Here is a 22,725-nt window from a genome sequence, read left to right as displayed (position 1 = left end):
CTAAACAGTTCTAATCATAACAAAGCAGTTTGCAATGGTAAATTTCAGAAAAATGAATACTAATAATTATTTTTTTCTTGGGACAGTAATTCTCCTTAAAAAAATGAGGAAGACAATAACAAAAATATCCTCTTTTTTTTTTGGGCAGCATTTCCTGGCCTATTGATTTTTTTCCCTCGATAGTGAGTCATGCATGTGCTATACTCCTTTATATTGGCTGATTGACTGGGTTCATAATTGAATTTTGATGGTAACCAAAAAAAAAAGAAGATTGATTTGCCTGTATATACGAGAGAGAGGTGAAAATTGTTTTTTTAAAAATAATAAATAACCTGGAAATGAATATCATGAGAAAAAAGGAATGCTGGAACAAGTGCAATATATTCAATCGATTGTGATTGAGAAGGGCAAATAAAGCGAGGACGCGAAATGGATGGATTACGAGGGAGGTGATGTGGCTGGAGAAAAGTCAGGAGGTGACGTGGCTGGGGGAAAATCGGATGGATTTAAAAATGGACTGCCTTAATGATTGTTGCTAATGTCGAATCTAGCTGTCCCGATTTTTTCTCTTTCCACTTGGCTGATGTGTAGCCTAGGGTCCGTTTAGATGCTTGATGACATTATGATATATAAAGAAATAATATTATTTAAGTATCGTGCTAATTTAAATGGCTTAGACTTACTTAGATGTAATTGAACAGAGGATCTAGCTCAGTTCTGGCTTAAATGAGTCTAGTCATTAAATGCTTAAATTAAGCGATAATATTAGCGTCCCGTTATATTTCAGTTCCAGGTGGGCGCGCGCGTTTTATGACTTATGATGACAATAATGCATACAAATCTTAATTCCCTTTTTGTGTTTTGCCTAATAAGTGAAATGATACGTCAGGGGCTTCAATAATTGACTTTTAATTGTGAATCAGCGACCTGCATGACACTCTTCGACTCCCCACTGAGTATTTGTCGGTATCAATTGATTTTGTCAACAGTACTATTGTCTGTTTCCAATTAACGTTTTGTCGATCTGGCCATCTGGGGTCCATGTATGCGCCCCAAACCCCACAAAAATGGATGTGTTTAAACATTATTTGATGCAAACAATGACATGAATTCAAGTAATATATGGAAATATTCTGTGTTTTTGTAATTTGCGTCTACGAATTGAATTCCCTCTAGTCCGCATAACATAAGAGAGTGATTAAAAAAATTGCAGCTCCAAATATAAGACATTATCAAAATAATTGATATGCTATTATTAAATATAAAAAAGATGATAAATAATAAAAGTATAATTTTATCAGTTTTCAAAAGTAAAATAAGAGAATTCTATAATTTTATCATTTTTAGAACAAATTTAATAAGGGAAAAATTACAGAGAAAGGCCCGATGAAAAAGATATTTATTAGAAATGATCTTAAAAACCTTAATTATTTAAAGGGATCAAATATTAAAATATATACTTAAAAAGACTGAAATCACCCTTATTCACACCACAACCCCCTATATTCTCTTACCACTTCCTATAATTTGCATATCATTTAGTAGAATAATTACAATTTATTCTAATTAATTCAAACTAATTTAAATTTTAAAGTCAGATACTGATACTAAATAATTAAATTAATGGCCAACACTGACTAATTTATTTTTCCATTATTTTTAATTCATAATTTTTTCGAGGCTTTCGAAAAAATCAGCAGGGCAGTAAAGTTCTACTATTTACCAAAAAAAATTTCCGTATTTTTGCTTGTCTATTTTGTACTATTATTTTATTTGAATAAGTTGAATCCTCTAACTTAAGAAAATTTAAAATAAAAAGTGACATAAGAAATTTATTATATTAATAAATATTTGTCATAATAAAAGTATTTATAATAGCTTGAGTAAGAAAATTTAAGTTTAAACCTACATGATATTTTTTGTTCTTATTAATTATGAATAATTTATATATTATCTATTAATATATCATTTTTTTAATTTTTCATTCAGCTATATGATTTTGATCGGCTCATTATTTAGGAATCTCAAATAGGAGTTTCATTTTTTTAAGAAAATAATGGACGAATAAATTAATTAGTATTACTTATTAATTGAATTAAATTAAATTATTTAGAATTGTTATGTAACTTTGTAATTCCAATTAGTTTGAATTAATTTGAATAATTGACCAAAAAAAAGAATTAATTTGAATAAACTTTAATTATTTCGTTAAAAAAATTATAAGATATGGTTAGTGTTAATATATGAGATTTTGTTAAGGACAAATAGATAATTTTAAATTTATATTTTAGTGTTTGGTCTTTCTAAATAAATACGGTTTTTAATATTTTTTCTTATAAATATTGGTGTCCTAATCTTCCCATTTACTAATAAGGGACTAAGGGAGTACAGTCATTGAACGTGACACGTGACTGAAAGCCTTGTCCTCTTCTGACACGTGTCTTTTTCTCATGTCTCTTGTGTTGAATTGGTCCCCCTCTCCCCCCTGATGCCCTGACACGTAGGCAGCCATAGCACGTACCATGCACGTCGTGGCAAAAATTTCCACGTAAAGGATGAGACTAGTAAAAATACTCTTCCGGTCCTTAATATAAGACTCATTTAACTAATTTAATTAAATTATGAAAGTTAGGTAAGCTAGTTAATTATAAGAAATGTGACACGTTTTTCCTAAAATACCATAATCATATTTCTTAATACCATCTCTCCCTCTTTTATTTAATTATGGTCGAGGGAATATCTATAGGGGTAATTTAGAGAAAATGGATAAATATAAAAAATAGGTCTTATATTTAAGATCAAAACTAATTTAATAATTATGTTCTGCATTAAGAACCGGAAGAGTATTAAAAACAAATATACCGTCAGTGGCGAATTTGCACCCTCCCTTCTTGATAACTTCAAAGCGGGTTCTCCTGTTCTTAACCATGAATATTATAATTCATTGATAAAAACTGACACAGTGAGTTGGAAAATGCATTTAATTTGTATCTTACCACGTAATTTTCAATAATATTTTCTCACTTAAATATATAATACTTTAATATAAAATCATCACCAGTCTTTTACAAAAACGAATGCTCACAATTGTAGTGAGATTAATAAGTTTAAAAAGCTCTCAGGCTTTTTCCTCGGACTGAGCCCCTTTTTTTTTTTTTTTGTCCCTTCGGCATAGCGGTTCTCCAACGATAGGGTTATTCAGAAGTTCCTATCAGAGACACAGCTTGTTTGTTTGGATCAGAGGCGTCACTTTCAAAAAAAAAAATCCAATGGATTAATTAATTAATAATTAATAGAAGATGAAAAACGACCCCATATACATGTCCATCACTGTCTGGGTCATCGATTAGGGTCTTATTTCAGATGCAGGTGGACATTCCCTTTCTGTGCCAATGATTGTCCAAGCCGTCAAGGGACTTGTAAGATCATTTACATCCTTTGTGATCAGAATGATGCATGCCAGATCATTTGCAGTGTTCCAGGAGAATCATTAATTAATGTAAACAAGAGACAAACCAGTGGATTTCAGTGGGACCTTCTTATGCGGACTTCCTTCCTTCCTTCCCTTTCAAATATTTCAGGTCATTGAATAATTGACTTTCTAGCAAACACTGAAATTCTTCCTTTTTTTTTAACCAAAAAAATTAGACAAGTTAGGTCCTAAAAACTCATGAGGGCTAGAACATGCTTTCTGACTTAAAAGGCACTCACAAAGATAATTAAGATATTTTGGCCCCATGTGTTCCTTTTTGTGATTAGCCCATTCAGTATTTTTTATCCTTCTGGTTTAAACAAGCTCACCCCATCTCTGGAAAGAGGATGGAAAGGACAAAGCCCATATCTCCGCTTGACACAAGAAGAGAAAAGAAAATGCAAAATCTCCCCACCTTCGGCCTTCGCGCCCTCAGTCAAAAGGATTCAAACTAAAAATAATAATAACTCACGGACACGGATGGTGTCATGGTGATGCTTGGAATTGTGTAGGTTTTCTCGTCGAGGTTTCAAGGAATGAATGTTCTTGGACAACGCAGGAGGCTCATATCCTTAATATAAGACCTATTTAACTAATTTAATTAGATCAAAAAAATTACATAAGTTAGTTAATTATAAGAAATATGACATGTTTTTTTTTTAAATATCATAATCATCTTTCTTAATATCCTCCCTTCATGTCTTACTTGATTATAGTTGAGAGAGTATTAAGGATAATTTTAAAAAAACTGATAAATGTAATAAATACTACCTCCGGTCCTAATTATAAGACCCAGTTGACTTATTTGAGGAGATTAAGGAAGTAAGTTAAGTTAGTTATTTGTAATAAATAAGTGTTGTCATTCCTAAAATATCCTTGCTAATTAAGTATATTGGCTAGAACTATCATTGTTAGAAAGATTATCTTGGAAAAAAATGCATAAATATGAGAGACAAAATGGATTGGGGTCTTATAATTAGGACCAAACAAAAAGTCAAATGGGTCTTATATTAAGAACTGGAGGTAGTAAGTCTTATATACAAGACTAAGATCAACTCAATAATTAGATCTTATATTAAAGACAAGAAGAGTATTTGTGAAACAGAGGTCGCCTAGTGATACCAAAGATGACTCAGATAAAATTATAACAACATTGACATATTTACAGCCACAAATCATAACTTGACCCCTCCTCCATTCACTCCTTTCCCTAATGCCTCCCCAACAACCAAAGTGAACATAATCATCAGTCCCACAAATGACATCACCACATCTCCAGCCAACATCCTATTTTACTATTACATGGGTTTCCCAATACGGTATTTAAACCAAATCAGGGGGAAAAAAAAAAGAATTAAAATGGGAAGGGGCAAAACCATTAAAAAAAAGGAATAAATACATGGAAGACTTGGCATTTTGCCATTCCACTGATTCTAGAGTCATGTAAGGTCATTGCTTGTTGTTGTCCAATGTCAAGGATCCGTCCCTCATCAATTCGAGACTTAGACTTTTGAACCTCTCTCGTGAATACTGTCTTGATGCCTTCCTCCAATCTGTGCCAGCCTTCATCATTGCAGCGAATTCCTCATAACTTATTCGTCCATCCTGCATATTCCCCACCACAACACATTAAAGGGTAATTCTATGAATACTGGATCAGTAATTCTATATACCCATAAGCATTCATTAGTTTATGATAGTAATTTGCTTATGGACATGACAGCAAAATTTTGGCTTGTAATTTTATAGGGAAAACCATATTGAAGGTACCTATACTTTCTCTCAATTTTTAATTTGGTACCTATGTGTTTTTTTCCCTTTAATTAAACATTTAATTTTATCTTTTTAGCAACATTAGCTCTTATAACTTTGTTCTATTGATATTTTTAGTCTCTACATAAGGATTAATGATGTTAATAGAGGAAAAATAAAGATTTAATTAAGAACAAAAAACACATAGGTACCAAATTAAAAATTGAAAAAAAGTATAGGTACCTCCAATATGGTTTTCCCAATTTTAAATACCACCCACAAGGGAAAAAGAAAAGAAACTTTATTTAAAACTAAACTGACCTTGTCTGTGTCCACATCATGCATAATCGCACTAATGACTTCTTCGTTGTTTGTGTCAACTTCATCAGCTAAGGCGTGGCGTAGCTCCTCAATCTCTATATATCCACTCTGGTTCTGATCGAAGAATTGGAAGGCTTTCTTCAGGTGCTCATCATTGCCCATCTTTCTCAGATGAACAGAAATGGCTACAAATTCTCCATAATCTAGGTATCCGTCTTTATCTGTATCGCCCTGCAAAAGCAGCCCCAAAAGATTAGAAGCTGACGATCTTTCAATGGCCCATAGCTTATACAATAAGTAAACATATAGAACATTGTCTAGGAAAATTAAGAATGTCTAATTGTGACTATCCCCTTGTTCCAGCAAAGGACTACAATGCACTTCGGCGAATGCAGCACTCATGAGGAAGTAAGAAGAGAGGAGAGAGCCCCCAAACTTGACAGAAGTACAAATTTCAGCGCCTAGTTCTAACCTACAAGTTTACAACTGCAAACTCAGTAGTAGAGAAGATTCCAGTGATACTCACTGCTTCCATCAGAATTTGAACGTCAGCATCAGCCATCTGATGGCCTAATTTATGCAACCCCAGTCGTAGCTCATCAATGTTAATTTTTCCTCTATTGCTAGTATCCATCACCTTGAATCCCTCTTTTATACCTGCAACTTCTTCTACAGACAAATGCTCTGCAATCACCTGTTCACATGAAATTTCACCACATACAAGATATCAGTTGGCTTTGAATTAACGTGATCACATGTATGAACATATAGAAGACGACCCCCAAATAGATTTCCAGCAAGTTTCGGAGGCATTACCCTTAGAGCTCTTTTCTTAAGCTTGTTCATTACTGAGAATTGCTTGAGCCTTGCCTTAACAGTTTCTCCTAATGAAACATTAGGAGCTTTCTTGGCATTCAGTAACCATGGATGATCTGCATTTGATAAAAAAGAGAAACATCAATCGTCAATTCCAACCCCTCTCTAAATCTTGTCAATGAGCCGAAATGCCACATATTCTATGCTTCTCGTTATGTCCCTAAAGCTGTACATACGAACTGCATATTACCTAACACTTCCTGCGCAGAAAGCCGCCGCCTTGGGTCAGGATCAAGCATTTTCTTAACAAGGTCTTTCGCATTATCAGAAACTTTAGGCCATGGGTCCCTTTTAAAATCAATAACAGATCTTATGATTGCTTGTGCAACTCCCTGTTCAGTTTCTGCATTTGAAGAAAGAAAATGTGGACATATTAGCTTGAAGGAAAAATATTTACATGGAAAAAAACCTTTATTAGATGAATTCATTAATTCCTACAAACAGGACAAGAACAACTCTTTAACATATAACCAAAGGAGGGAAAAAAAAAACAAAACAGTTATTTGTCTGTTGCTGCAGACAGTAATGCAGTTAGTGATCTCAGCATCTCTTGCTCAAATGACAAATCATTACTCAACTCAACGCCGAAGAGTACAAGACACCAAGACACGACCAAAGCATTGATGACTCCCGGCTCAATGGTCAATATGAAAATGTAACCAAGAACCCAGGGTATAGCATATGTCTTTAGTCTTTATTCTGACGATACAGGCAGATGGCATGGGCTAGATATATTTATTAGCTGGGAAACAAACGGGCTACTCTTTTCTGAGCATACTGAAGCCATTTGAAGACAAGCATTTATTTTTCTTCCAACAGTATATCCATCGCGACTTAAAATTGAATGCTCGGCCATTAAAGACGCAACTGTCATGAGTTGAAATGCACCATTCACAGGACAAAACTAACCTGCCCAAAACGGCGGGACACCACAAAGTAGGATGTATAGAATTACTCCAGCACTCCATATATCTACTTCTGGGCCATAATTTCGTTTTAGTACCTCAGGAGCCATGTAATAAGGACTTCCAACTATCTCATTAAATCTTTCACCTGTAGAAAATGGCAAGCATCAGTAAATGAATCCTGGACAGAGGCAGCTGATTTATAAAAGACAAGCAACGTAAAGATGAATTCAATTTCTACTCAAAGGCATTACCAGGTTTAAAGAAAACCGACAGCCCAAAATCAATAGCCTTCAGTGGTGCTGTTTCTTTCTTGTTTCCGAACAAAAAGTTCTCAGGCTTGAGATCTCGATGCATCACACCATGTTTGTGGCACATCTGCAAACAGAAATTTCTCAATACCAAATTTCAAAGTTCAGGACAATACACAATTTGAAGACCATAAGCCTAAAATTGTCAATTCTGAATGCAGTATCCTCAGGCCAACTGCCTTTAACAGCAAAGGTTTAAAATTTGGTTGAACCAGAAGTTTAAGTGTTTAACAAATAAATATTGTCATAGCTACGTTAAGGAGCACGATACTTTGATTATAATAATTTCATTTGCTTGCAAAAGGTATGATAGACGAATTCTTTATAGAATAGTCATTTACCAGCACATGCCATTTGCAACACACAGTTATACAGCAAATAATGGTCATAATGAACCTACCCCAGCCTATACATAACGAAACCAACGAAGAATGCTCATAGAAGTCTAGTTTTATGAGCATTAGTATCCAAGTAATAAGCTCAATTATTAACAAGAAAAGGAAAAGGGGAAAAAAAGCAATCAGCTCAATATATATAGTTCCCGCAGGTTCAGAGGGCTCTCCATTTCCAAAGGCTTCCCATTTCCGGTAAGATTGGAATCTCCTAAAGCATCTTTTTAATGCTATTTCTGTGTAACCAAAAAAATATGATTCTGAAACATACCGAATAAATTCCTCCGCTTTAAAACAACTCAACGCTTGGATAAACCAAAACAATCATTTAAAATTTCATATGTACAAACAGATCTAAGAGATAGCCCAAAAAGCAAGAATAGGAACACTTAGGAATTCAGAATTTCTAACCTGCACAACTTCGACAATCGTCCGGGTGACCACTGCGGCGGCGCGTTCTGTGTAGTGCCCACGCGCAACAATCCGATCGAACAATTCTCCTCCTTCGCACAATTCCATCACCAGATGAACGGCATTGTCGTCTTCATAGGTGCCCTTTAAGGTCACGATATTGGGATGCTTCGGTAAATGCTTCATAATCTCAACTTCTCTCCTCACGTCCTCGATATCTATGGCTGTTCTCAGCTTCTTCTTCGATATCGATTTGCAAGCTAAAACTTCACCCGTCTCTCTATCGGTACACAGGTAGGTTATTCCGAATTCTCCCCTTCCAAGCTCGCGACCCAGCTCGTATTTGCGCTCGATTTCGCGACCCGTCGGATCGCTCAAAACGGAGAGCTTGCTTCCACCGTTGCCATGGTAGTTTACGTCGTCGCTGGCAAATGGGTTTTCCTTCTTCTTCTTCCCCTTCTTCTTCGTCTCACGAGGTCCGGACGGAGTTACACAACAATTACCCATGATTCAAGAGGCCTAAACTCCGATGAATTTGAATTTTCAAAGATAACAAACCTGAGAGGCACAAGAGGCTCAGAGCCAAATAGAGGTCAAATGCATTCAAATCTGACCTCTGTGAGCGACTTAACAGATGGGCGATCTCAATTCAAGATCTAGCTTTAACCCTACAAAATCCCAGACGTTTCCCCAAAAAAGTAATAATTGTGTTGAAAATAATCACAGCAGGGAATTCTCCAAGAGAAATTTCGTTTTCCCAATGAATACACTGAAAATGGAAGAAAAATTGAGAATTTCAATAAAGAAAGATAAATAAGCAAATGGCCAGAGATGCAAAGAAGAGTGACAGATGATTTAAGGAGGGCGGAGGGCTTTGGGAAGGAAAAAGAGGGATCAAAATTAATAAAGCGCGTGAGCCACCAAGGATGAAAGCAGAGGGAACAGAAGAGATGGTCAAACTGTATCTTCTGTCCCTTGCTCTGAATTTATTTTCTTCCTAGAGCTCAAGATTTTCTTTCTCCGTCTCTGAGAAAGTCAAATTTAAAAAGAAGCTGCTTTTCCAAATTTGTATTGTACATATCCAAATCCCAGTTCAACAATCAACAAATAAAAGCTTCTTCCAACATCTGATGAGATAAATGAAGCTGGTTCGTTGCCTGACCTGGACATAGTTTAATTACCGTAATGCCCTTTGAAAAGTTTGTTCAACGACCAAGTGCAGCATGGCAGCCGGCCGAACCCCGCACTTTTAAGACCACGTTTTAACGTCCGAGTGTTCACAGGTATATATTCACCAATTTTGAATTTTATCGTATTTTCAGCTTTAACTTTGTAATTGTCCATGCATTCTAGACACTTTTTTTCCCCATAATAATTGATCTGAATCTATATTTTGGAGGGTGTTTGGCAACCTTTAAACTATAGTTTCAGAAGTATTTTTTTACAAAACGAAACAAATTTCTTCACATATTTACTTCGTAAACCATAAAAATACTTTTGAAACCATGATTTGGTTTTTATCCAAATACCTCCTTATTTCTGTTCTCCGTCTATATAGCATTCCTAGACTCGTCAGTGGGGTATCCGTCTTTTTTCTTTGCTTTTTTTGGCCAGCATTGGGTAGTAATCATAAGCCAGAGTTTTTTTTTGAAGAAAATAATAATAATGATAATAAAGAACAAGCACGTCGCCAGGAAGGTTGATGCATTCATTATTTTGACTGTCACGTTTCTGGAAGCCTTTTTTTTTGGGGGGTAGATTTACGTCAAATTCAGTTATATGTTGCTGAATTGACTTTAGTCTAAAGTATAAGCAAGGCCTGAGTTTTAGTTTCTTTTCCTTTTGTTGGCAACAAACAAAAAATAGTTCCTTTTCCTTTTCCTTTTTTTTTCTTGGTTGGAACATTTTCTTCTTCTGTGTTTAATTTGCATGAATTTCCTTTAATCACAACACGTGCCTCGCTATTTCTATTATGATTCCCTAGTGTTTTGAACATTTATCCAGCTAAGACAGCATGAAAACATTTATGAGAGGATAACTTTTATATATATATATATATATTCCCCGTAACTGTTATAAATTTTATGAGGATGTACTCCCTCTGTCCCTTATTATAAAATCTTTTGAACTAAATTGTACGATTTAAGAAAGCAGTTAAAATGAATTAAAAACGATTAATATATAGCAAATGTAATTTTTTTTCAAACATACCCCTATCTATAAATAGGTAAATATGAGAGAGTAATGATAAGATAGATGAAGAAAGATAATGTATTAAACGTATTAAATTATAGATAAAATAGGTAATAGTACATTAAATACTTAGACAAACTCAAAGAGAATCTTATAAAAAAGACAAACCCATTTAAAAAATCAAATCTTATAATAAGGGACGGGAGAAGTATACGACTACTATCTTGTTTAGTACTACTATTTATTTTTATTTGGGGTTGTTCAGAGACAGCAAAAGACAGTGGCATTATTAATTAAACGCAGACACAGCAAACACACACTATGAAGTCCTTCTCTCATGATGTTTTGAGATAAGATATTAACTTTTTTCTGAGTCAATTCATTGTTTCTGGTCAAGATTTAGTTTCCCCATTTCGTTTTGTTTTCTTAGGTCACAAGACACGTCCGATTCATCAAGTGGTGGTTGGCGAGTACAAGGGATCCCTCTTATTTTTGATGCGGCCGGCATATTTGGACTTCGGGGGTTCACACTGGTCAAAGGTAATAACTAATTTTAGTTTACTATGTAGAGACGAATGAGAATTTTAGAATTATTCATCCGCGTCGCAACCTGCCTTGCAAATTCTGCACGTGCAGTCTTCAAAGATATCTTTAAAATTCTATACATTTTTTTTGGGATAATCCTCAAAAAAATTCCTCTAAAATTTGAAAATTCTAAACGAGAAATGATTAAAAATATGTTATTATTTACTTTTTAAATATTGTCAACTGTTATTAAAGTGTGACGAACAAGACTGATTTAAAATTTTAGAATTTAAATGTGTTTTTTTGGGATTCTTTCTTTTCTTTTTTTGTTTTAAAAATCTTGACAGGTTTATAGGTTCATACGCGTGAATTCTTGTGTCAAAAACATTACCCACTTTGATTTTAAATATGAAAACTAGTTGAGTAATTGATTTTGATTTTTAAATATAATATTTTAATTTATTTTATTTCAAAAAATTATAAGTTTTTGGATATATTATCATAATTGTCTGCACATGTCAAGAGCAGATTTTAACTAATTGTCAATATTTTTAATGCGAATGACTAAATAAATATTTTAGAAAAAATTGTACTTCATACACGCAGTGTAAAAGTATGTTTTTTTAATGCACACATGTTCTGGCTGATTGAATCCAATCTCTTAATATATTTTACTATAAAAACGGGGAATAAAAAGACACAGTTCCATTAGAGAAGATGTCATGCGGACAAGAGAGAACTTGTAAACTATATCAGGTCATGGATTATTAGTTATAAATACATATTTCATTTCACTTAAATTATATTTTTTAAATAAAATCAACTAATTCAAGTACGTGTTGTTTTAACTGAAGATATTTTAATGAAAAGTATGGAAATAAAAATGTACATAATTTTATTAAAAATTAAAAAAGTAATATATAATTGCCCGTGGATGGGGGGGGGGGAAGCTAGTTAGTGTCACTGTCACTAGCCTCTGCCCTTGGAGCTGGGGACATACGAATGAGACAATATAGGACGGGGCAAAAGGGTATTTTGGAGAAAGTACGATTTTAAGCTTAACGGGAAAAAAAGAAGGTGAAAAAGAAAGAAAAACAGAGAGAGGGGGGGCCGAAAAGCAACGCCGCTAAATTTAATTGGAGGATGCATGAATGATGAGGGTTGACCAGTCAAACTCTCACCATATTTGACTTGCCCTCTCAAAACGACTACTCTGCTTTTTTTTTTTTTAATATATATATTTTAATATTTATTTTTGTCATCATTCCCACCTGGTTGCTTCATGGCCCCAAAAGCCTTAGAGTATCATAATATCCCATCACTACACACCAAACTAACTTCACGTTTTTACGTGACATTAGCATTAACAGTTAAGCCAGCATCTGATCCAATCCAAACCAGGCCATTATTTATATTACCTTCAGTATTTAATATAAAAACTAATTGATTAATTTAAGTAAATTAAAAAAATAATTAAATTAAATATTTATAATAAATAAGTATTGTCTTTTTACAAATATTCTTCTTAATCAAGTGTATTAATTAGAATTATTATTACTATAAGAACTATAATTGTGCAGAGAAATGGTAAGTGGAATGGACTTGTGAGTTGGAGTAAAAAAGAGCCAATGTAACATCTTCTCACAACCGTTTGCGCATTGCTTCATTGAAAAAAAAAGAAAAAAGAATCCAATTTTGCTTTTCGGTCCTTACCTGCAAATAATAACCCGTGTGTTTCTCTTGAACATCAGTTGGATTTTGGGTCAGGTATTTAGCAAGTCCCCAAAAAAAAAATTTGAACTTTTTGGTCACCAACCCAAAAATATTGAATTTAGATATAATTTCAAATTAACATGCCATTCGTATCTTCTTATTTTATATATATTTATTTATTCGTCCGTCTCTATCTTACCAAAAACTTGAGCTGTTCTGGCCCTTTCTTGTGCAGTCATTATTGAGATGATAGGATGAGCAAGAATTTTTAAGTGTTCCCAGTCAAAAATGGCATGTTTAATTTATAATTAATTGTTGACCCCAAGTTACGAATTAATATTTGAGAATCACTAAAAAATTTGACTTGGCCTGACATTTCCCCTAATAATTGAATTATCAATATTTTGTTCTGGACACCTCATTCTTAATATTCACTAACAAAGGCCAGGAAGAGGAAAACCATTCCTTTAGCCAGCCTTTACTTTTACTTCGCTCATCAAAAAACGAAGTGATGACTAGCTGCATTAGTGTAGGATAACAAGTACACGAGAGAACACAACCATTAATACTTATATAGGGCCTACTTTTTTTTGTCCCCCTTTTCCTTTTCTTTGTTTTTTTTTTTTTTAAAAGCCCTCTTGGATAAGGAACAAACTGCATATACAAATTTTTGTATAGGTCAAGTATGGCTTCTTCAGTTTTATCCGGGACTACCAATATTAAAATGCGTTGACAAAATCAACGATTGAATCTAACAGAAGAGACTAGCCTCTCACAACGTGGTGAGAGTGCCTATATTTAATGCTCGATAGTACTTTAAACATGATTGTTTTCGATAAAAAAATACATATGCTTAGTAAAAAAAAAAAAAAAAGATGCGCTGACAAAGCCCTGTATAATGGAAATTTCTTCTAACCAACAACTTGAGAATCAAGAGAGTCAAACTTGAAGGTGTATGCGTTGAATGTTCATTGAATTTAGACAGCGTCGTAGGACGAATCCCAGCTAGAATCTCCGTATAATTACCCTCAGAAGTCAGAAGATTCCCTCTTCTTTTTATTTTACCCTGGGAGGAAAACGAACGAACTCAATCATGGTTTATTACCACTTGCTCATTTCGCATGATTTAAAAACAAAACAAAAAGGTTAGATTTCAGCTCTTCATCGATGGAAAAGAAGGAAAATATTAGAAAAATGTATGAAACTTACTATAAATACTATCTCTGATCCTAATTATAAGAACTAATTAACTAATTTGACAAAATTAAAGAAATAAATTTAGTTAGTTATTTGTAATAAATATATATTGCCTTTTCTAAAATCCTTACTAATCAAATATATTAGTTAAAATTACTATTATTAAAAGGACTATCTTAAAAAATATATATATATAAATATGAGAAATAAAATGAATTAAGGACTTATATTTAAGATTAAAATAAAAGCAAACACAGTTTTATATTAAGAAACAGAAACAGTATTGTTTTTGAACTCATGGCTGAAGCTGTCCGAGGAGGAGGCCGCAGGATGAGAAAAGTTCAACCAAGGGATTGTTTAACGTCCCAGGCATGGGAATATTGTGATTTTTCACTTCTTCAAATTTACAGTTCGGTAAAATGTGCTGCTTCTCACCAGAAAAATAGGGAAAGTAACTATAATGCCTCGGAAGATGCTATTCAGACGCAAGAGTAATAATCTGATATGGCTTTACAAATCATCCCAGACGTTAGCTTTCAGGCACTTGTCTGGTATATAACAATATCCATCAATCACCATTTCACAAAGAATGCATCATTTGACTTTCCTACAGCTAAACACTAGCGCCTTTATAAGGTAAACAAAAATTCAAGGCCCCTGTGCCTCCAAATCAATCCATGAACAATTGCTATAAAGAAAACAGCTTATCACCGGCCCTTATATTTTGCAGCAGGTGAGAAGAATTTCTCGTATTACATGGAGCCATAAGTGGCTTGGCTTTTTACGACCAGCAATAATATTAACGGGATATACAGATGGTCCCCGGACAAAGCACCCGCAAGTTGCAGGTTCACGGTGGAAAGTCTACCTTGTTTTCTTGGCTAGTTTAGGATTCTTGCACATTCGGATGCTTTGGGGAGTGACCTCTACTAGTTCATCTTCTTGGATGTATTCGATGCAGTCATCCAGACTATAATCCAGTGGTGTGTCGAGAACCACTGCATGAAGGAGTAAGATTAAAAATAGCACAATTCCTGGCTCATACCTACAGACTGGAGAACTTGCGACTAGAGTTTCCTTTCTTATAAATTCTGGGCTCAAAAAAATACAAGCCTGAATCTGCCTTACAGAATTCTCTCAGCCCAAGACTTGTAAATAACCATCCTCTGAAAGGGTCTCTTCAGAAGCTAAATTGTTATAAGCGCAAGGTAAGAAGTACAGAAACCAAGACGTGTTATAACCCAAATAAATGGACTATATGAAATTTTTTTAGACTCGCTTTCTTAAATATCTGATGAAAGCTTGCTGCTACAGCTAGGGTTGTTCGGCAGTTCAGGTTCGACTTGAAGGAACTCTAGAATTGCAGTAAGCAAGGTAGCTAATAATAAAATAATCACTTTTGAAGAGATTTGGTCTCTAAGACTAGTAATTGCATCAGAACACTTCATAAGGATTTGTGTATTTCATGTGGATAGAAAATTGCAACTGCGCTAGCGCTCCTCACCTGTTTGTTCCTTGTTGGAACGAATGTTTGTTGCAGCCTTTTTCTTGCAAACATTTAAGGCCAAATCCCCAGGTCGCTGATGGATGCCGACAATTTGACCTTTGTAAACATCCACTCCAGGACCAATAAACATCTGTCCCCTCTCCTGTGAACTAGCAAGCGCATACGAAGTACTTGTTCCATCTTCAAAAGCAACCTGTAAGTCAATAATGTATAATTAATTAATGAATGGAGGAGACATTGGCGTCCTGATTTGCCTGCTATGAACTGCTCTAATGATCCAAAGGAGATGTCTGCAGCCCAAGGGATGAGGCTGAACAGTATGGGTAACATAATTAAAATTTTCTGTAGCAGTAACGAAGTTACCAGTGAGCCTTGATCCCGAGTACTGATGTCCCCAGCCCAAGGCCCATAGCTATCAAAGATAGTGTTGAGAATTGCTGTTCCACGGGAAGCTGTTAAGATAGAATTCCGCAGTCCTAAAAGGCCACGGGTTGGAATCTTATATTTGAGTAGGGTAGTTCCTTCCGATCTAGGGGGAAAAAATAAAAGTCATTATCAGAAAGATTGTTATATCAATTTCGGTGCAGATAAGGGGGGAAAGCTGTCAAAACTATCTTTTGCTCGTCTATAGCGAGTTACTAACACTAACAGAAGCCCTACAGTTGGAAAGAGGAAGCAATTAATCATTTCTCCAGCTCGGGCAGGAATCTATTGATACTATAACTATTAGTAAATGAAAATATCGCTCTGTTTTTTCATGATTATCTGGTGTTTAATGCTACAAGCTAATCCTTCATGGAAGATGTGGAAAATTATTAATCCTTTATTAACCATGGAAAGTCATTCAACAACTCAAGGCAGGTCTTGAAATATGCAGTGCTTTATCAGCCCCATAGCCAGCCATTTAACATAAACTATTTTAATACTATTTTAATTTTTTTTTTTTCATGAAAATAAACTTTTGTTCCACAACTCAAGAACCCTCTTTCAAGGAAAACCCTATTCTTTTTTAGTAGGAAGTTGTCTCATGTGCAGTTCTTGTATCCCTTCTTTCCAAACGGCCATATTGGGTGATGCTTTTAGTATTACTCATGCGCGTCTGGACATATTACCAATCAATTAATCTCCAAGTCACGCCTTAATTACTCCCATCACTTAAAAAAAATTTTTAAAAAAACTGATCTCCTGGTATTATGCCACCACACACATTAACTCGGGGCGTATGTATAATATACATTTGGACTTGGGTAGTTAACCATATCGTAATTAAAATAGAAGATAACCAATGCCACATACCCAACTCCTTCCATATCGAACATTTGTCCTCGCCTCTTGCCCAGAAGTTCAACAACAGCTCCCATATGTTCTTCTGGTACCTCCACGGTGGCAATCTGCAACCGTTTAATTACATGAAATGAGCAAAAATAATAAATATTAACCTGCCTGGTGAAAAGGAATATTCTTACTCATGGATTTTGGAACTGTACAAAAGATATAAATGACAGTTTCGGCACGTCGTAGCAAAATAAAAGTTTCACTCCTTAAAATCAGAAACTCAAATAAGGGTGAAAGTTATATGAGTTCCGATATGTTGAAATACTTCAATATCACATCATCTTAACTTGCTTGTATAATTAAGAATGTTGATTCTCAAGGCAAAATATAGTCAAATCAAAAGTAAGCCTCAGGAAAATGACAATTAGGAAGAAGCAAACAAAAAGACGATAATACTTTCTCGGATCCTTCACGTTTAGTAATGTACTTTCAGAGGACTTTTTAATCTATTTATTTACACATGAGGGTAGGATAATCTATTTATTTAGTGATCCTGTAATACTAAAATTAAAAAAATCCTGTGAAAAAAGCATTTCAATACAGCAAGAAAATTACCAGATCTCCATTTCTATGTCAAATAAGGCTATACAACGCTATCAATTATGCTTGCACCTCCTCATATGGCTATTTAAGTCTTCAAAACAAAAATAAAAGGCATCGCTTGCAAAGTCACCTCATATGGTTCCTGCAGTTGGTCACCCACTTTCTTGTTTATAACTTTGGGAGGACCTACCATGAATTCATATCCTTCTCTTCGCCTGCAAATGCCAATTTTTTTTTTCGGGGACAAAGTAAATGCCATATTAGGAACAGAGCCCCCCAAAAAAAAAAGTGAAACAATTATCATTAAAACTTTGCAATTCAGGACTTGTTAATTTTCTGCTCAGCCTCATTTATCGCATCACTTTTTAGCATCAAAGAGCTCATTTATTTCCCAATTTATTTTCTTTTTATATGATTGTAATCAGACCTTAAAATATGTTTTCTCATGCATTTATTTCTTCATTTTTATTGTATTGTAGTTGTTGTCCGATCTGGTCAACTACTGCAGATTGTCAACACTTCTCCCTGCCTCTGTTTTTGAGATCCTAAGATTTCACTGCCTTAATGGTGGCTTTATTTAAGAGGCTGAACGGCAGGGATGTTGCCATCTGCTTCCTTATGTAATTTCATTTTCACCTCATGCCGTGATTAAAGTAAGAAATTTTAAAGGTCATTATTTGTTGAATTTCTTCACTCATACTTACATATTTTCTATGAGTATGGTTATGTGCAAAGTACCACGACCACTGACAATAAAGGTATCTGCTGTTTCACCATCTTCAACTCTCATGGCCAAATTTCGCTCTAGCTCACGAGAGAGTCTGTCCCTTAAATTCCTACTAGTAACATACTTTCCCTGGAAAGTTGTAAAGAAACTCAAGTAAGTAGAGCCAAATCAACAGAAGAAACTATCTATTTAACTATTACCTAACTGCTAAACAGAAATTCCAATAATGCCAAAGCAGCTATGCTAGCTAAACGAAATCAGTTATAAAAATTATGGCCTAAAAGGCAGCACCAGGACATTCATATAGAATAGATGCAGATCAAGATTGTCCCATGTAACATATAATCACAGTGAACAGACATACCTCCCGCCCAACAAAAGGTGAAGTGTTTATAGAAAAAGACATTTTCACTGTAGGTTCTTCCACCCTGATGGATGGCAGTGGCTTCCCTGATACTTTGTCAGCAATTGTTTCCCCAATCTGATTAAAGAATTAAAATAGTTAAAAAGACTACACATATGTAACATGAATTCCATCCTAAACCATAAAACATCAGCCGGTACCTGAATATCAGCAATTCCACATACAGCACATATATCACCAGCCTCCACACGTGCTGCAGGGACCCTACTGAATTTGTCATACACAAAAAGCTCACTGATTCTTCCATATCTGCATGAATCCTCAGTAGTACATACCTGGATAAAAGAAATCTATTATTTCATTTCAAAAGAAAACGACATGCATATTCACTTGAAAACTAAGCCTCAGTAATCTCAAATGTCTCCCAAACAAAAAGCGCACATGCGCGCAGACGATAAGTTATTGATAACAAGGCTCAATTTCACTTATTATCTGTCAAATTTCAAGACTCAGTATTGTAAGCATAAGATAAAGGTGAAGTATGTCGGGGAGGAGATTAGAAGTAGGAAAACAGAGGATAGAAGTAAAGGCCATTATCTCACCCTGACGTCCATGCCCTTTTCTAATACTCCAGCTTGCAAGCGTCCAATTGCTATGCGCCCTTTATGTTCATCATACTCAATATTTGTAGCCTGGATAGAAGCACAAAGTGCAGGAGTAGGGATTAGATCTTTAGACACATAAATTAACAAATATGCACGACTATAGTCCTTAAATAAGTTCATTCTGTATTATCAAGCACAGGTGCTTGTTACTGATCTTCCTCTTTATATCCTCTCTTCATTTCCCTTGAGGTGGTAAGGTAATGGGAATAGAAGTTCACTAAACATCCTCAAATATTTAAAAATAACTGGGAAAAAAAAATGCCATTCGGTTCACTATATAGATTGAACTGGGATGATTCACACAGAAGCTGAGAAAGTTAAAATAGATCATATGACTCCACATCTAATAGTTTTCGTATCTGAACATGGCCAATCAATAACTACTCATATTTATTCAGCTTTTGATACTGGCAAATCTGGCGTTAACCTTTCTATGGTTAAGAAAAGATCAGAAAAAGACAAGCCATTAGCAATTGATCCATCGTTCAGCAATTTCACATCACGGAGCTCAGCACAGGAAATAGTGAGCTATACAGATAAAATCATCTAGGTAACAGAAAAGTGATATAATAAACTAATAATCACTAACAAGCATTTGCAGTGCACCATCTTTTTCAATATGTGGTCCAGGGATGCATCTGATTATAGCTTCAAATAATGGGCCAAGATCTTCAGCCAATTTTTCAGGAGATAGTCCTGCTTGTCCCTTTATACCACTAGCGTATATTGTTTGGAAGTCACACTGCACACAAAAAAGGGCAAAACTCTCACATTATTATTTACAGAATCTGGACACTATTTAGACCATTTTGACAATATAAACCACAGAAGTTATTTGACAAATCACAAGCGACAACATCCCAAACCTAGAATGGAAAGCAAGAGTTTTAAGTCCGAAGTTTCTTCCATCACATCTTATTTGGGAGAGAAATAATTTTGTGGCTTCTTTGTGGACCTCAACAATTTTACAAAGGTTTGCAATGCTCTTCTCAGCTACTGTGTTTTTCTCCCTCCGGATTAGGGAGGTTTACCTGACCTCATTGTTCTCTTCTCATCAATAAAAAGAAAATTTCAACCTCATTTCTTTTTGGTGAAAAAATTCCAACCTAATTTCTGCAGTACGGGAAAGTTAGACTACCGTTATTTTAAATAAATAACCAATTTACCTGTTCATCTGATGCATTTAGTTCAAGAAACAGTTCAAAAGTAGAATTGATGACGAAGTCCGGCCGAGCAGAAGGTCTATCAATTTTATTGACAACGACGACAACTGCATGCCCAAACTCTAGGGCCTTCTTTAAAACAAATCTGGTCTGTGGCATTGGACCTTCAACAGAGTCTACCTACAGAAATAGAGAAGCAATTTGAATTTAAAAGTCAGATGTTACTGCCTAGTACAAGAAGTCACATTTAAGGGAAAAGTACCAAACACTTGTAGGAAGCATAGCATCTCTTTAAATAGAGTAAACCACTCCAAAAATCTTCCATAAAATGATATATTTATGTAGTATGAGTGCTTAATCAGAATAAAAAGGAGAAGAATTAATTAATTTCTTTTATTTGTAAATTCAAGCCATTGTTGACAGTGCTGCTGTAAGTCAAGATGAATAAGAGAACATGCAAATTTTGCATATAGAAAGTATGGTGAAATTCCCTTCCAAGTACTAAGGCTTCTTCTTTTCTTTTCTTTTTTTTTTTTTAATGAAGACACTAACGTTCTTTAAAGTATGCATCTTTTTTAAATTGAAAACCAATGCGTATAAGAAACCAGTGTTGTGGAAGATAAGGCCCATCCCAGAAAAATAAGCAAGATAGGTAACTGGAATATTTTTGAATGGTAACAACCACCCACTCTTTAGAATGAAAAAAAAGGGATAAGAAAAGAGTGGTGAAAACCATTTTTCATAGGTGACTAATGCAACAAGTAGCTAAGAACCAGCAACTGTCAATATCATTCATCATGATCGACCAGAAAGATAGGAAATACGACAATAGAGCAGTACCACTAAAAGGATTCCTTCCACCATATTTAGAATGCGCTCCACTTCACCTCCAAAGTCAGAGTGACCTGGAGTATCTATTATATTAATCTTGGTGTCTTTATAGGTGACAGATGTATTTTTACTTAGTATTGTAATTCCTCTTTCACGCTCCAAATCATTTGAATCCATAATTCTTTCCTGTACAAACTGATTATCACGAAATACCTGCACCAGAGATCAACATGAACAAACCAGTCACACCTCACTCCTTTCAAACAGATGAAGGAAAGATAGTAAGAATTCATTATTTGATTTTGCCATGGCAGCTCTAAACAGTTGAAAAAGTCTTGAGCACCTACCAAATCATATTTCATTTAAGTAACCAATAGAAATGTGGGGGAAGACGTCTTAAAAGTACTTCCAATTCTATTTGCGTATCTCAATTTTAAGCACCAGGTCAGAGAAGAGCAAACCAAGACATTTGATTAGTGTTTAGCAAAGCTAATCATTTAATGAGGATATTGGATCCCAAGTGAAATGCATTTACTTATGCAAATATTTTTGGCGTTACCTTTGTTTGTTTCAGCATCGCATCAACCAAAGTTGTTTTTCCGTGATCAACATGAGCCACAATTGCTATGTTTCTTATGTCTCTTCTTCTCTCCAGCTGTTTCTTCTTCTCTAAGGTGGGAAGCAAGAACGCATTAAAAATCTCAAGATGCATCTACAATGGCGGAGGAAATGTAGAGCAACGGGCAATATTTAACTTCGTAAGAGACGCAGAAAGAAACGTGATGGTAAGTCTAAATATCCAATACAGCGAAGATAAATCTATAAATGTATGGAACATGTACACGCATAGAATATTATAACGAGAATCCCCTCGGGGTCCCCAAAAGGAAAATCATGTTAGGGAACGAAAGACAGCTAATATATATATAACTGAAGGACGACCATTCCATTCTTATCATTTTTCCAGATAAGATTCCTTTGCCGCGTACAAGAATTGGAACTAATATACCCTTTACTTATGCAAGACATACTTTACATCAAATTCAAAGCTAAAAACGATAAAGTAAGAGAGTGAGTCACCAGTCTTGGGTTCTGTAGCTTCAGAAACGGAGCATTTGATAGGCCCGTGTGTAGAGTTCCTGGAAACAAATTGCAGAGGCAGTTTGGTGGGCGGTGAGGAAGAAAAGCGAAGGCCAAATAGTGGGTTAGCAAACATAAGAGGAGAAGAGGTCCTTCGAAGGCTAGAAGGACTAGCCATGGAGAAGGAAAATGAAACTCTGTGCGTACTGAGAGCCATTTCCATCGCTATCTCACTCTCTCGAGGCGCAGAAAAGAGTCTCGGGAGGCCGTGAGAAAGGATTTGGTAATGAGTCTGCTATCGCAAGGGATTGCCACTTCAGAGGCCGCTAATGATCAATGCTACACATATTTCGTGGCACACGATAATGCGCGGCTAAATCCCGGCAAAAAAAAAAACAAACAGATGAAAAAGATAATGTGCGGCTAAATGGTTTTCCGGCTT

The 22,725-nt window shown here is 35.1% G+C and overlaps 2 protein-coding genes across 3 annotated transcripts; both read right to left on the bottom strand.

Annotated features, from left to right (window-relative positions):
• Positions 1-4,585: 4,585 nt before the first annotated feature.
• Positions 4,586-19,538, bottom strand: LOC114731463 (calcium-dependent protein kinase 20). 2 transcript variants are annotated; one of them, XM_028918633.1, is made up of 9 exons: positions 19,513-19,538; positions 8,441-8,664; positions 7,581-7,704; positions 7,331-7,474; positions 6,612-6,764; positions 6,362-6,477; positions 6,072-6,239; positions 5,546-5,776; positions 4,586-5,077 (listed from the first exon to the last, which is right to left on the bottom strand). In XM_028918633.1, the coding sequence occupies exons 2-9, from the start codon at positions 8,624-8,626 to the stop codon at positions 4,922-4,924; spliced, it is 1,278 nt and encodes a 425-aa protein (XP_028774466.1). In that variant the 5' UTR covers positions 8,627-8,664; positions 19,513-19,538; the 3' UTR covers positions 4,586-4,921. The 2 variants fall into 2 exon arrangements, with proteins under 2 accessions (XP_028774466.1, XP_028774465.1); XM_028918632.1 differs by lacking the exon at positions 19,513-19,538 and having other exon boundaries at positions 8,441-9,194.
• Positions 14,510-22,590, bottom strand: LOC114731462 (putative elongation factor TypA-like SVR3, chloroplastic). Its single transcript, XM_028918631.1, has 14 exons — positions 22,284-22,590; positions 21,763-21,872; positions 21,213-21,416; positions 20,376-20,552; positions 19,799-19,951; positions 19,147-19,236; positions 18,745-18,879; positions 18,545-18,661; positions 18,158-18,309; positions 17,584-17,668; positions 16,872-16,966; positions 15,939-16,104; positions 15,573-15,768; positions 14,510-15,066 (listed from the first exon to the last, which is right to left on the bottom strand). Exons 1-14 carry the CDS (start codon positions 22,504-22,506, stop codon positions 14,933-14,935), a joined length of 2,037 nt encoding a protein of 678 aa, XP_028774464.1. The 5' UTR covers positions 22,507-22,590; the 3' UTR covers positions 14,510-14,932.
• Positions 22,591-22,725: the final 135 nt, after the last annotated feature.

This window comes from Neltuma alba, unplaced genomic scaffold (assembly GCF_004799145.2).
Source record: "Neltuma alba isolate B1F8T4 unplaced genomic scaffold, ASM479914v2 tig00012835_pilon, whole genome shotgun sequence".
Lineage (NCBI taxonomy): Eukaryota > Viridiplantae > Streptophyta > Magnoliopsida > Fabales > Fabaceae > Neltuma > Neltuma alba.
This window is presented reverse-complemented; position numbering and strand designations above follow the sequence as displayed.

Coding starts and splice junctions, on each gene's coding strand:
- LOC114731463 (XM_028918632.1), bottom strand. CDS start 8,947: ATGGGTAATTGTTGTGTAACTCCGTCCGGACCTCGTGAGACGAAGAAG. Junction 6,240..6,361: donor TTAAGAAAAGAGCTCTAAGG/GTAATGCCTCCG, acceptor TCATGTGAACAG/GTGATTGCAGAGCATTTGTC. Junction 5,777..6,071: donor TTCAAATTCTGATGGAAGCA/GTGAGTATCACT, acceptor CTGCTTTTGCAG/GGCGATACAGATAAAGACGG.
- LOC114731462 (XM_028918631.1), bottom strand. CDS start 22,506: ATGGAAATGGCTCTCAGTACGCACAGAGTTTCATTTTCCTTCTCCATG. Junction 18,662..18,744: donor GTGGAATTGCTGATATTCAG/GTACCGGCTGAT, acceptor TTCTTTAATCAG/ATTGGGGAAACAATTGCTGA. Junction 16,105..16,871: donor TTCGATATGGAAGGAGTTGG/GTATGTGGCATT, acceptor TTTTCCCCCTAG/ATCGGAAGGAACTACCCTAC.